This window comes from Falco biarmicus (genome assembly GCF_023638135.1).
Source record: "Falco biarmicus isolate bFalBia1 chromosome 13 unlocalized genomic scaffold, bFalBia1.pri SUPER_13_unloc_4, whole genome shotgun sequence".
In the NCBI taxonomy this organism is placed as follows: Eukaryota; Metazoa; Chordata; class Aves; order Falconiformes; family Falconidae; genus Falco; species Falco biarmicus.
In genome coordinates this window covers 27,417-41,215 of record NW_026611659.1, presented here as the reverse complement: position 1 = coordinate 41,215, position 13,799 = coordinate 27,417, and the positions used below count along the sequence as shown (strand labels likewise).

Below are 13,799 nucleotides of genomic sequence, written 5' to 3'. Positions count from 1 at the left end.
CTACGCCCCCGCCTGTGTGGACACGCCCCTGCCGCGATCGCCCCGCCCCGGCCGGGAGGGACACGGGGGAGACGCGAGGGGGGGGCGGGGGGACATGGGGACACAGGAGGGACTCAGGGACACGGGGGGGGGACGTGGGGGGGACACGGGGGGAGCAGGGGGCACGGGGGGATGCAGGGGGACACAGGTACCCCCCAGCCCCTCCCCCAGCTCCCCCCCCCCCCCCGGGCAGAGATCCCGCAGCCACTGGCCCAGGTGAGGGGGCCCAGGGCGTCCCCACTGGTGACGGTGACAACAGCAGTGGCAGTGCTGGTGGTGGCAGTGGGGAGAGTGACACGGTTTAGTGACCACTGCAGTAGCAGTGACGTGACAGCGGTGGTGGCAGTGCCGGGGAAGTGACAGTGCTGGTGGTCATGGCATGGCAGCACTGGTGACTATGACAGTGGTGGTGGCACTACCAGAGCCAGTGCCATGACAATAACAGTGCCGCTGACAGTGACAGTGCCACAACAATGACAACGTCAGTGCTGGTGACTGTCATGCCAGTGCCAGCACCGATGACAGTGACAGCAGCAGTGCCACAGCAGCACCAGTGACAGTGGCAGTGCCATGATGATGACAGTGCTGGTGACAATGCTGGTGGTGGTGGCAGTGCCGGTGACAGTGACAGTGCCACGACAATGACACTACCGGTGCTGGTGCCACACCAGTGCCAGCACCGATGACACTGACAGCACCAGTGCCACTGCGGTGTGGGTGACAGTGGCAGTGGCGATGGCAGTGGCGGTGGCTGTGACGGTGGCAGCCTCATCTGTCATTCCGGCTGCGGCCGCGTCCCTCCACCATCTGTCACCACCCGGTGCCAGCGCTGGCACTGCCACTGCCACCACCGCCACCCCTTCACTGCCAGAGATGCTGTCACCGTGGTGTCCCCACCGTGTCCCTGAGGGGCCATGTGAGGCCCCACAGCCTTGGCATGACCCTGGTGTCACCAGCACCTCCGGGGGTCCCTGGGCCAGGGGACAGCAGCTGGAGGGGACACCCGGAATGGAGGGGGGGCTCAGTGTCCAACAGCCAGTCTCCCTGGCTGTTGTGCCCCCCCGGGTGGGGGAGGGGAGGGTGGGCACAGATGTGGCCCTCCCCCATGCTGGGCTGCTGCCACGGGTTGGGGGGGTCACATGGCTGGCCTGGGGAGGGGGACACAGGACACTGCTGTCTTGGGGTGGGGCACTACTATTCTGGGCGTGGGGGACATTGCTGTCCTGGGAGGGGGGGGACACTGCTGTCCTGAGGGAGGGGGACAGACACTGGTGTCCTTGGGGGGGGACATGGCTGCACAAAGCCCCCCGCCCTGCCTGGCCTCCCCAGGCACATGGGGCAGGGGGTGTGTGACACCTGGGGAGAGGGTGGTCCCGGGCATCCAGGCACCTGGTGCCCCCCTGGCCAGAGGGGACCCAGGCGTCTGGCGTGTGTGAGTCCCCGTGTCCCTGTGCACATGCATGTGCAGCCAGCATGTGTCACACGGGGCCCCCTGAGCACACCCCTCCCCCACCCCGGCTGCTCAGGGGCCACCAGTGCCAGATGTGCCACTGTGACCAGCTGAGGCCACAGATGGAGCCACGCGGGGGCAGGGGAGCACAGGGGGATGGCATTTGCACCCCCGCCACATGCCGTGATATGCCCTGCCATGCAGTGTCGCCCCCAACACGCTGCAACAGGCTCTGACAGGCCACACATGCAATGACACGCCCTAACATGCCATGCTGTGGGATGTCACCCCTGACACACTGCAACAGGCCCTCACATGAAAGACACCCCCAACACACTGCAACAGGCTCTGACATGCCACCACATGCAATGACTTGCCCTGCCCTGCCATGCAATGTCACCCCCTAACACACTGCAGCATGCTCTGACAGGCCACCACATACAACGCACCGTGACATGCCAGGACATGCAATGTCATGCTGCAACAGGCTCTGATATGCTGCCACATGCACCGACATGCCCTGACACGCTGTGACATGCCATGTTATAAAATGTCACCCCGACACACTGCACCATGCTCTGACAGGCCACCACATACAACACCACCCAGTGACATGCCCTGACATGCAACAACATCCCCTGACATGCCAGGACGGGCACCGGTACATCACCGTGTCACCCACCAGCCCTGGGGACACACGTGGGACAGGGACCCTGGTGGCAGGGGGGGTCGCCCACCTGGGGCTGGACAGGAAAACCCTGGGGAGGGGGGATGGCCCCCCCCGGGGGGGAAATCCGGACTGAGGGGGGGGGGGGGGGGGGGGAATGGCCCCGCCCAGGGGGTAAATGGGGCTGTCGGGGTCTTGGCGGCGGGGAAAAGGTGGGGGCGAGGCAACTGCAGAGGCCCCAAAATAGGGGAAAATTGCCCCAAACTGGGCCAGTTTGCAGCCCCTCCCCTTGGCTGGGGGGGGTGTCTGGGTTCAGCAGGGAAGGGCAGAGCTGGGGGGGCTTGGACCCCCAGGTCCCCAACACCGAGGAGGCCCAGGGAAGATTTTGGGGCGATTTTGGCTCCACCGAGTAGCAGATTTCCCCCTGCTGCCAAGGCCTGGAAGCCATTAGGCCCCCCCCCCCCCCCCTCCCCACAGCTCCAGCCAGCAGAGGGGGGGAAGGGGCGGACCCACGCGTCGGGGGGGCCCCGGCCCCCCCCGTGGGGCCCACTTGGAGGGCGCTGCCACACGGCTGGGTGCCCCCCCACCCTCTTTTCCTGTCACCCACTTACAGGGACACCACCCCCCCCTCCAAGCTTCTGCCTCTCCTCGCTGGGGCTGGGGGGAGTCCGGGGGGGCCCAGGCCGCGGGCAGGGAGGGGTTAACGCCGGCGGGGCCTTGGCAGCGCGCCCCGAGGTTTGGCTGCGACTGAAAAATGGGGGGGGGTGGGGGGGTGGGGGTGGGGAAGCCAGGCCCAGCCCACCTCCACCCCTCCTCCACGGGGGAGAGGCGGCGGTTTCGGAGCATTGCCCCACACACACACTTGCAGCGCCGTTTCGGGGTCCCCCCCGCCAGGAGGAGCCCCCCAACACGAAGAGGGACCCCCCTCGCCCCCCGGGACAACCACCTCACCTTAGGAGGCCCGCCCCCAGCTGTCACCCCCCTGCCCGACTTCCGCCCTCCCGTTGCGCCTTTTCCGCTACGTCACTTCCGCTCAAATGGCGGCGCCCTGGCGGCGGGCGCTGGGCCAGGTCCGGGCCTGGCCGGCCATCGCTGCCCCGCTGCGACCTTACCGGGCGGCCCCGCTGCGGCGGCGGCTGGGCCCGGCCCCGGCGGCCGCCGACGACCAGCGGGCGGCGGCGCGGCGGTTCGGGCGGCTGGGGGAGGCGGCGGCGGTGCCGCTGCGGCAACTATGGCCGGACCCCGAGCAGCTGCGGGCGATCGTGGCGGAGGAACGCGAGTGGGAGCCGTCGCTGCAGGAGATGGAGGCGGCGCTGGAGCGGCGTGAGCGGGAGGAGGCGCGACGGAGGCAGGAGAGGTGGGGGCGCTGGGGGCCGGGGGCACCGGGATCGGCGCTGGAGGAGCAGTGGGATTGGGGCTGGAGAGGCACTGGGGTTGTACCGCGGGCACTGGGAGAACTGGGATCGGGGCTGAGGGGCACTGGGGAAATGGGGATCAGGGCTGGATGAGCACTGGCGGTACTGAGAAAAGTGGAATCAGGGCTGAGGGGCACTAGGACAACTGGGATCGGGGCTGGGGGGCACTGGGGGAACGGGGATCAGGGCTGGGTGAGCACTGGTGGTACTGGGAAAACTGGAATCAGGGCTGAGGGGCACTAGGGGCACTGGGGGAACGGGGATCAGGGCTGGGTGAGCACTGGCGGTACTGGGATTAGAGCTTGGGGGGGCACTGAGGGCGGAGCTGGAGAGGTGCTGGGAGAATGGATTAGGGCTGGGGTACTGGGAGAACTGGGATCGGGGCTGGGGGGCATTGGGGGAATGGGGATCAGGGCTGGAGGAGCACTGGCGGTACTGGGATTAGAGCTGGGGGGGCACTGGGGGTACAGTAGTGGCACTGAGGGCAGAGCTGGAGAGGCACTGGAAGAATGGATTAGGGCTGCGGGGCACTGGGAGAACTGGGATCGGGGCTGGATGAGCACTGGCGGTACTGGGAAAACTGGGATTGGGACTGGGGTGCACTGACGGTACTGGGAGAACTTGGATCAGGGCTGAGGGGTACTAGGGGCACGGGGAGAACTGGGATCGGGGCTGGAAGGCACACACTGGGCAGAAGTGCGAGCACTGAAGGGGCTTGTCCCCAGCCTGCAGGCGTTGTCCCCATCTCGGGGAGGAGGGGGGGGGGGGGGGGCGGGGAGGAAGCTGATTCCATTCCAGAGGTGTGTCCCAGGGCACCGCCCCATCCCTGGGGGGTGTCCCAATCCCGGGGAGCACTGTCCCCATCCCGGGGAGTGTCCCCAGCGCTGCTGTCCCACCGCAGGCAGCAGCTGGTGGCCCGCAGCCTGGCGGCAATGCCAGCACGGATAAGTGCCTGGCAGCAGGAGCGGGCACAGGCGCGGGAGCGAGCGCGGCAGGAGGCGGCGCGGCGGCAGCGGCTGTTGGCCGAAGCAGGGCTGGCAGGGGGACCCTCCAGCCGCGGCACCCCCCGCCGCGACAGCCCCCAGGCCCAGGTGCTGCTGCAGGACCTGGAGCGGCAGCAGCGGCGTGAGGAGAAGCGGCGGCAGCGGCAGGAGCGCCAAGAAGCTGCGCGCAGTGCCTTGGCGGCTGCCGAAGCTGCTGCCGCCTCCCAGCCTCCCCCCGGAGCCCCCACCAAGACCCCAGGGACCGTCTCCTCCTAAATGTGCCCCCCCCCCCATCAAATCACACCTACGCGAGCCCAAAATGGGTTGAAAATTCTGCATTTAATCTTATCCCCCCTACCTCTGAGTTGTATTTTTTCCCGCGGCTGCCCACCCCCTGACTCCCCCTCCACCCCCTGGGGTTGAAGGGGGGGGGGGGGGGGAGGGGAAGGAGGTGGGGTGGTGGGAAGGGGCACGACAAGGAGGAAGGGGTTTGCTGAGCACCCCCACAGCGGGGGGGGGGGGGGGGGGCGGGGGGGGCTCCACTGATCACTGCTGCTCCCTCAGGAGAGTGGCAGGGCTGGGGCCCAATGGGGGTCCCAATCCTGCCCCTCCCCAGCCAGACCCAAAGCCCCGGGGAGGGGAGGGAGGGGCCGTGCAAATGTCTGTGTTTGTGTGTCCCCCTGTGGGCCCCATGGCCCCCCCTCCAACGGGGGAGAGAGGGTGGGGGGCGCCAGCCCCGGCCCCTCAGTCATCATCGAAGTTCTGGCTGAGCAGGAAGTTGGCCGCCAGGTTCTCGTTCTTCTCGCAGGCAAAGTAGGCCTGGATCACCAGGCTCTCGGGGAAGCCCAGTGCCTTCAACTGTTGGGGGTGGGGAGCGTTTACTTTGGGACCTACTGACACCCCTGGCCCAGGGCAGGTGCAACTTCATTGTTAACTCCAGAGCCAGCCCTGTTAACTCTAAAGCCTAGTGATAGCACTGTGTGCCCCGTAACGTTAGCTCTGTACACGTCACTGGGTGTTAACTCTGGTCCCTACTGATGGCTGAAGAGCAGCTACAGCATTTCTGACTCCCACTGACCTGCCTTCCGCTGCCATTAACTCTAGAGCCTAATGACCACAGCCCAAGTGCTACCAGCCGTAAGACCACAATGTGGGCAACCAGTGTTAACTCTGAACCTAATGACAACTCCACATTGTTTGCCTCAGTGCTAAACTCTGCTTCCTCCTGGTGGCTGGATGTCACCAGTAGTGTAAGGGGCCAAACAGCCTGTTAACTCTGGTCCCTACTGACGGCAAGGAGCTTCCCCCTGCACCCTGCTGATGGCCAAGCGCTGGTGCCTGCCCCCCCCCCCCCTCCCCTGCCACGGTGCCCCCCTCCTCCTTACCCTTTCTATGGCTTCTTTTTCCTGAGGCGTCACCTGGATGTAGTTCATCTGGGGGGACTCGTCCCCGATGGCGCCCATCTCCCCCTCGAGGTCGCCCAGCTCGCCCAACGGCTCATTCAACATCTGGATGAATTGCTCCTGGTGCTGGCTGATTTGCTGGGGGAGGCAGGGGAGGGGGGTGAGGGAGGGGAGGGGGTGGGGGGGGTGAGGGAGGGGGTGGGGGTCGCTCTGGGGGTGCTGGGAAGTACCTGGAGCAGCTGGGGGTTCTCCTGGCCCAGCTGCTGGAGCAGGGCGGGCAGCAGGGCTGGATTCTGCTGGATCACCTGCCGCATGTTCTGGAACTGGGGCTGCTCCCTCAGGAACTCCAGTGGGTTCTCCCCTGTGGGTGGGTGAGGTGGGGTCAGGGGGTGGGGTCTGAGTGAGCCCCACCCACAGGGTGGGGCCTGACAGGGACACAATCCCATCCAGGAGGAGAGGCTCCCCTCAGGCTTTGCCCTGGGAATGCCCCAAAGAGGTGAATGCCCCCTGGCCAGGTCCACCAGACCACACCCCTTGGAGAGGCGGGGCCTGTCCAGGCCACACCCTCTCATTGTGACGAGGCCAGTAAAGCCACCCACACACACCCCAGGGCAAGGAGTGCCCCGGGGTGGGGTGGACCAGGCCACACCCCAGGGGGAGGAGCATTCAGGTAGCCCCCCCCAAGCCACACCCCCAATGGGAGGAGTCTGTAGACCGTGCCTCCACCTGGACAGTCCCATAAGCCACACCCAAAAGGGGGTAGAGCCTATAGGCCACACCCCCAAAGGGAGGAGCCTGAGAACCACGCCCCCAAAAGGGGAGGTGCCTCCAACTTGACAGAAGCCTTATACCATGCATACGCCAATGAGAGGGACCTCCAGGCCACACTTTAAGCCACACCCAAAGAGGAGGAGCCATATGGCCACACCACCAAAGGGAAAAGTAGCTAGACCACACCCCCAGTGGGGTGTAACCCTTAAGCCACACCCCTAAGCAGGAAAGTCCTTTAAGCCACATCCCAACAGAAGGACCTACGCCAGCCATAACCCCACCCCTGGGCACGTGCCCCTGCCCCCACCCCACTGACCTTCAGGCGCTGGCTGCTCCGGGGGGCGGCTCTCCTGCACTGGCGGGCGCTCGGGCTCGGGGCTGCCGGGGATGCCCTGGGGGTTGGGGGGAGGTGGGTCAGGGTGGCCCTGAGACCCTCCCCTGACCCCCCATCCACCCCCCCCAGCTCACCGTCAGCAGGTACTCGACAGCGCGGTGGGGGTTGTTGTAGCTGGCACGCAGCGCGGCAACCACCCGCTCCCGCTCATAGCCCATCGACATGATCTCCGTCAGCATTGTCTCGTACTCCGAGCCCGTCACTGCCCATCTTGTGTCAGCACTGGCCCAGGACCACCCACCCTTCCCCCAGGGACCCCCCCCATATCCCCCACTCGCCGGCCCCCAGACCCCCACCTCCCACACATAGCTTCTCTCCCCCACAATAAGGACCCCACCTTCAAACCCTCCCAAATTCAAACCTTCCCGTTCATCTGCATTCCTTCCCCCTGCACCCTATTCCCCGCCCGGGGACCACCAAAACAACTTCCATGCTCCCCCTGCACCCCTCCCCCCACCCAACCCCTTTACCTTCTCCCATTCCACAGCCCCCCTCGTATCAGGGACGCCCACCCCCACTGGTGACCACAAGTCGCCACACACCCCAGGGAACCCTCCACACACACCCGCCTGGTGCCTGTCTCCCCCCACCCCCCGGACACACACACCTGCCTGGTGCCTGTGTCTCCCCCCCGAGGATGGACATCCCCCCCCCTATTCCCACACACACCCAGGACCCACCGAGGGTAGAGGCGGCATCAGCTGAGCGCCCCGCACTACCTGCGGGGGGAACAGAGCTGCGGATTCAAAAAGAGAGATGTGGCAGCCGTGGCCTTTCCGGGAATGCCAGGACACAACCATCCCCCCTGACCCCCCCATCCCCCCCTCTCCTGCTATGCTACCCCCCCACCTCCCCTCCCAAACCTCCTCTGTGCCAGCTCCTAATCCCCCACAGCCCCTCCAAACGCTTTGCTTCTGCTTCTCCTGTCTGCCACATCCTCGCACCATATGGTTTGACACAATTAGAACCCCTGCCCCGATCCCACACCCCTCCGCGCTGTGCCCCCCACCTTACCCCGTGGCAGGCTCTGAGAGGGTGAGTGGAGGGAGGTCATGGGCTGGTGTCTCCTCGCTGGGGGCAGCCGGTGGCGGGGGGATGGCATCAGCGGCCGGGGGGGGCCCCGGTGCTGCGGGAGGCTCTGATGTGCCGCCAGCTCCAGCCTCGGGGGCTGCAGTGCCCAACGCAGACTTAGCCTGTGGGAGGGAGGCATCAGCAAGGAGGGGGGGGGGGGGTCTAAGGGGGTTTGCGTTTGCAGGAGACCTGGAGAGGTCCCACCTTGGTCACCATAACAACCACAAAGTTTTTCTCATCAATGCGGTACTCGCGGATCGGGACGTCATCACTCAGGATCTTCCCGGCGTAGATGAGCTTCTGGCCGGCCACAGGGAAGGCATCACTACCCTTCTCTGCCTCGATCTTCTCCTTCAGTGCCCGCACCTGGGGGTGTAGGATGGGGTCATGGTATGGGGGGAGTCTCAGTGGCAACCTGCACCCAGGGTCACCCCAAAAACACAGTCATCCCAAAAAAATGGGGTGAAACCATCCTCTGTGATAGGAAAGTCATCATTCTGTATGGGGCTGGTGGAGCTACAGGCTCAGGGGTGAGGTGGGGAGTTGCTGGGGAGGGGCGGGAGGGAGCGTTGGGTAGACCTGTAAGCACGGGGGGGGGGGGGAGCAGGCACTCCCCGATGTTGAGCCCCACCCAAATAATTACTCCCTCATCCTCCTTAGTGTGCAGAGGACCCAGCATCTGCCCCCCCCCCCCCACTGTGGCAGGGTGGGGGCACTGGGGATCATCAGGCTGCACAATACAGGATGTGCCCCCCGCCCCCCACATTACCCTGCTCCCAAATGAAAACACAGAGCCCCCCCCAGAGTGTGGGGGAACACTCTACAATGACACAGAAACCCCGGGCCACCCCTCCTGGTCCCACTGCAGGTGAGAGCAGGACTGAGAACCCCCCATTGTACCCCCATGGATGGGGGACACACACACCCCACAACAACAGAAACCCAGGGCTGGCCCCAGCCCCACTGTGGCTGGGAGGGGGACGAGGACCCCCGCGTTTATGTACTCCCCCCAGAAAACGGCACAGAAACCCTGGGCTGCCCCACAGCGGGTGGGAGAGTGACCACGACACCCTCGACATACGCCCATATCCAGGGCAGGATGGAGGACACCCGCCACCAGCTCAAAAACCCCGGGGCTGCCCCACACGACGGGGAGGAAAACAGACACCCCCGCAGCGGGGTTGGGGCAGGCCCGCCCCACCCCCTCAGCTCAGCGCAGGGCGGGGGGAGCAGGCCCGGTTCCCCCAGGCAGCCCTACGGGGGAGCGGGAGCTGGCCCGGCCCCTCCCTCAGCACAGCGCGGGGGGGTGTAAGCAGGCCCGGCCCCCCCCCGCCAGCCCAGCGCCGAGGGGGGGGGGGGTAAGGCCAAGGCCGGAGCCGCTCCGGGCCGAGGCCGCGCTCACCGTTTCGTGCGGCTCCATCCGGATTTTGAACGTTTGCTGCTGCAGCGTCTTCAGCGTCACGGTGACCGCCATGGCGCGGCGGCGGCGGCTCCTCCCGGCGGCCCCACAACATGCAACTCACGCCGCCGCCATCTTAGGCGCCCCACCGCTTCCGCCACGTGACGCGCGACCGGAATTACGTCACGGCGTCAGCAGCGCCAAGCCCCGCCCCCACCCCGCGACGCACGGAACCTGCCCCGCCCCCCCCCCCCCCCCCCGCGCCCCTTCATCACGTGAGGTGCACGGCGGCACAAAATGGCGGCGAACAGCGGGAAGATGGCGCGGAGGCCACGGCCGGGACCGAGCGTTAATTTAATAGAAACCGGATTCGCAACACCCGTACAGTCACGTGCGCCCGCGGAGCCCCCCCACACCTCCCCGCCAGCCACCCACCCCCATCACCGCGCCGGTACCGGCGGGGGGGGCAGGGGTCGCAACCCCCTCTCCCCTTTTCTCTCCCTGTCCCCGTCCCCCCTCCCCTCCGCCGGTACCGGGCCCCGGCGCCGTTCCCGAGTCCTCGCTCTGCTGGGGGGCCCGGCCCGGCCCCCGCTCCCCGGGCCCGCAGGCGGGGGGCGCGTAGAAAAGAGTCCAGGTCTCACAGAGACAGTAGGGTCCCGCCGGGGGCCCTCACAGCTCGTCCCGCGGGGTCGCCTCCGCCTCCTCGGGCTCGGCCTCGGGCTCCTCCTCATCCTCATCCTCATCTTCCCCCTCGTCGTCGCCCTCCTCCTCCTTCTGCTGCTTCTCCTCCTCCTCCTGCTTCTTCCGCTGCTCCTCGTCCTGCTGCTCCTTCATTTTCTTCTCCGCTTCCTGGGGGAGGGTGTCACAGAGGGCGATTAGCAGCAGGGTAGATTCCCCTGAGGGGGGGGCGGGGGGGGTGTGCAAATCACTGGGGGGAAGGTTCACTTGGGGCGGGTGGGTGGGTGTCTGGGGGGATGAGATGGGGTTCACCAGAGAGGTCCCGGGATGGGGGCAGATGGGATTGCTGGGGGGATCCGAGGGAGAAGAGATGGGATTTGGGGGTAGGGGGGCATAGTTCTGGAAGGGTGGTTGGGGCAGGGAGTGCGTGTCCTGGGGGAAGGCAGGGGAGTGTCATGGGAGGGCAGTGTCACCGAGGGTCCCCTCCCATACCTTGGTGGCCCCCCAGGTCTCATTTCCAATCTCCTCTGCTAGCTTCTCGTCATCCGTGATGAGGAAGTTATCAAAGATGGTACCAGACTTCACCTGTGGGGGACAGAGGCAATCGGGGAGGGGTCCTAGGAGGGCACGTGAGACCCCATCACACCCCCACCCACCTGCCAGAGGTCAAGACCAATGACCCCGAAGCTGTCGTAGGCGTAGAGGTGGGGGTCAGGGCTGTACTCAGGGTTGTCAATTTCAGGGTGCACCCACTTGCCCTTGTAGTCTGGGTTGTCGATCTGCTGGGGCCTCCACTCACCCTAGGGGGGTCGGGGGGGTGGGGGGGTTGTCAGGGGGGGCTCAGCCCTTCCCCTGGAAACCCCCCCTGCAGACCCCCAGCCTCACCTTGTACTCAGGGTTCTGGATAAACAGGGGGCTCCCACTCCCCATCCATCTCCTCATCCCAGTCCTCTGGCTTCTTGGCATCGGGGTCAGGGATGTGTTCGGGCTTGTCCCAGTCCTGGGGGGCTGGACAGGGTCAGGGCACTGCCGCAGCCCCCTCCCCTGCAGCACCCCACCACCTCCCCCTGGAGCTCCCCCACCTCAGGCTTAGTGTCCTCAGGGTCATCAATCTTGGCCCGCTCGTCCCAGTCATCAGGTTTCCGAGCCTCAGGGTCCTTGATCTTCCTGGGGGGCAGGAAGTCCCAGTCCTCCTCCAGACTCCCCGACTCCACTCGCCCGTTGTCAATCTTCACCTCATAAGTGTTATCAGGCCGCACCACCAGTGTGTAGAGATGGGTGAACTCATCATCCTATGAAAACGGGAGGGCTCAGCATGGCTAGGGACACACCCCCCCCCGGCACAACCAGCCCCCCCCCCCATGCCCCTCACACACCCACCTTGCACCGAATATCCTTGTTGATCAGGACATTTTTCCCCTTGTAGTTGAAGATGACATGAACCTTCTTAGTGCCGGGGCCACAGATGTCAGGGCCTGGGGGGCAGAAGCAAGAGGTGAGTGGGGGGGCCCCCACACCATCGTGGGGGGCTGTGGGCGGTTCCAGGGACCCACCAAACATAATGTTGTACTCTGAGTCGCCATGCATGTCCTCCTGGTTGAGGCTGGCTGGGAAGAGCTTGACATAGCCGCCACCACAGTCAATGTTCTGTTCGTGTTTCACTGTAAATTGCACCACCAGCGTCTTGTCCCGGTTGCTGAAGGGCTCAAAGCGAGAAGAGATGGCATAGAACCGGGCATCTTGGCTTGTCTGGATCCCTGTGGGACACGGGTGCATTGGGACACGGGGAATGCCACACTGTCCCCATCCGGCACAGTCACTGCCTGCCCCCACTTACCTTTGTCCTTCTCAGCATCGCCGTAAAACTTCCCAGCCGTGAGAACAAACCGGCCGTAGTCAGGCTTGTGCTTAGACTCCACCCACCGGCGGGTCCAGGCATCTGTGGAAGGGGAGCGCTCAGGACCCTGAGCCCCCTCCCCATCGCTGGGGAGGCCCTTCTGCCCGCAGCCCCCACCCCCAGAGCAGAGCAGCTCACGGCCAGGCACATCACATTCCAGAGCTGGAGGTCCCACACAGCTCCCCACTCCCCCCTCACTGCTGGGAGCCCCAGAGAGAGCTCAGCATTAGGGGTGTCTCTTCCTGGGAGGGGCTGCAGAAGGATTTAGGGTCCCAGATAAGCAACACAACACCCCACCCTCCCACCCCGCAGTGTGAGCCAGGACCTGTCCTGCCTCCCGCCATAGGCAACACCCCCAGGCCCCGTATCACCCTGCAGCAAGCAGCCCCTACCCCTTGGGGAGGTCCCCCCCACCGCCCCTCTGGCACCCCAAGCTAGGGGAGGGGAGCACCTCTTAGCCCCCTGTGTCCTTCCACAACCGCTCTCCCCAGCCCAAACCTCCGACACAAAGCTCCCTCCAGGCACCCCATGTCCTCTTGGGATACGGGGGTCCTGATCCTCCATCCCAGCTGGCCCTCACCTCCCGCAGCTCTACCTGGGGGGCCTGACCCATTGCCCTCTCCTCTCCCCTCCCATCTCTCCAATGCCCTGCATCCTCCTTAGCCCAGGTGAGACCCCTCACCTTCCCACCCACTCCCACAAGCAAGGCACCCCCCACCGCAGCCCAGGGAGGCCTCCCAGCTCCCCCGTACCCTCTCTCAGCTCAGGGGATCCCCTGTCCAGGTGCCCTTCACCTCAGGAGACCCCTCCCCCAGGTCACCGTCACCTCAGGGACCCCTGTTCAGTGCCAATACTTCAGATGACCCCCACCCAGTTTCCCTTCAGCTCAGGGGACCACCCCCCTCACCCCCGGTACCTCAGGGACCTCCCCAGGTCCGCTTCACCTCAGAAGACTCCCACCCCCCCACACATCCCCTTCACCTCAGAGGACCTCCCTCAGGCCCCGCCCTCCCCTCAGCCCTCTCCCACCGCGGGGACCCCCACCCTCACCTCCGTCCCCGAATTCCTCCCGGAAGAACTGGGCGGGCCCAGCCACCGCCAGCGCCAGGAAAACACCGAGCAGGACGGGGAGAGTGAGGCGGCTCATGGCGGCAAGTCCCACGCGGCGGTGCCCAGAGATTGCTCCCTCCCGGCCTGGCGGCGCCCGGCACTGCGGAGGGGGGCGGAGGCGGCGCCCCGTTTTATCCGCCCGCCGCCCCTCGGCCCGCCCCTGGCCCTAGTCCATTGGTCCGCGTCCGCGCAGGGCCCGCTCCTATTGGCCGTCCGCCCGCTTGCCGGTGGAGACGGCGCCCCCGAACGTTGGCGTCCCAGATGGCCGCTTCCCATTGGCTGGGCACGGTAGCCAATGAGGAGCGACCACGCGTTCGGCGGGAGACGCCCCCCCCCGGGCGCGCGCCCGCCCCTCCCTCCTCTGGGTGCGTCACCGCAGTCACGTGGGGCCGGGCGCTCTTAAAGGGCCAGGCCGCCCGCGGGCCACGTGGGGGGCGGTGCCCACCATCCCATAATAGCACCGGGAAGACACGGGGGACCCCGGCATAGCAGGGGACTACGGGAAGGGGAGGGAGGCACGTG

The 13,799-nt window shown here is 66.1% G+C and overlaps 3 protein-coding genes across 3 annotated transcripts; 1 reads left to right on the top strand and 2 right to left on the bottom strand.

Annotated features, from left to right (window-relative positions):
• The first annotated feature begins 3,167 nt into the window (after positions 1–3,167).
• On the top strand, positions 3,168–4,902 carry GADD45GIP1 (GADD45G interacting protein 1). Its single transcript, XM_056325948.1, has 2 exons — positions 3,168–3,513; positions 4,473–4,902. Exons 1-2 carry the CDS (start codon positions 3,194–3,196, stop codon positions 4,828–4,830), a joined length of 678 nt encoding a protein of 225 aa, XP_056181923.1. The 5' UTR covers positions 3,168–3,193; the 3' UTR covers positions 4,831–4,902.
• Positions 4,875–9,766, bottom strand: RAD23A (RAD23 homolog A, nucleotide excision repair protein). The gene is made up of 9 exons (XM_056325947.1): positions 9,596–9,766; positions 8,398–8,559; positions 8,137–8,315; positions 7,803–7,858; positions 7,197–7,324; positions 7,045–7,120; positions 6,188–6,318; positions 5,940–6,095; positions 4,875–5,412 (listed from the first exon to the last, which is right to left on the bottom strand). The coding sequence occupies exons 1-9, from the start codon at positions 9,665–9,667 to the stop codon at positions 5,299–5,301; spliced, it is 1,074 nt and encodes a 357-aa protein (XP_056181922.1). The 5' UTR covers positions 9,668–9,766; the 3' UTR covers positions 4,875–5,298.
• Positions 9,767–9,911: 145 nt separating this feature from the next.
• Positions 9,912–13,392, bottom strand: CALR (calreticulin). The gene is given in 10 exon segments (XM_056325937.1): positions 9,912–10,441; positions 10,763–10,855; positions 10,927–11,070; positions 11,156–11,176; positions 11,178–11,270; positions 11,353–11,562; positions 11,651–11,745; positions 11,824–12,027; positions 12,108–12,209; positions 13,218–13,392. Coding segments are annotated over 10 exon segments (1,239 nt in total). The 5' UTR covers positions 13,315–13,392; the 3' UTR covers positions 9,912–10,261.
• Between the last annotated feature and the right edge of the window lie 407 nt (positions 13,393–13,799).

Excerpts from the sequence above, each read along its gene's own strand:
- RAD23A (XM_056325947.1), bottom strand. The coding sequence starts at position 9,667 with ATGGCGGTCACCGTGACGCTGAAGACGCTGCAGCAGCAAACGTTCAAA. Across the intron at positions 7,325-7,802 it reads TGATGCCGCCTCTACCCTCG|TGACGGGCTCGGAGTACGAG; the intron begins GTGGGTCCTGGG and ends CAAGATGGGCAG. Across the intron at positions 5,413-5,939 it reads AAAAAGAAGCCATAGAAAGG|TTGAAGGCACTGGGCTTCCC; the intron begins GTAAGGAGGAGG and ends CACCCCCAACAG.
- GADD45GIP1 (XM_056325948.1), top strand. The coding sequence starts at position 3,194 with ATGGCGGCGCCCTGGCGGCGGGCGCTGGGCCAGGTCCGGGCCTGGCCG. Across the intron at positions 3,514-4,472 it reads GCGCGACGGAGGCAGGAGAG|GCAGCAGCTGGTGGCCCGCA; the intron begins GTGGGGGCGCTG and ends GTCCCACCGCAG.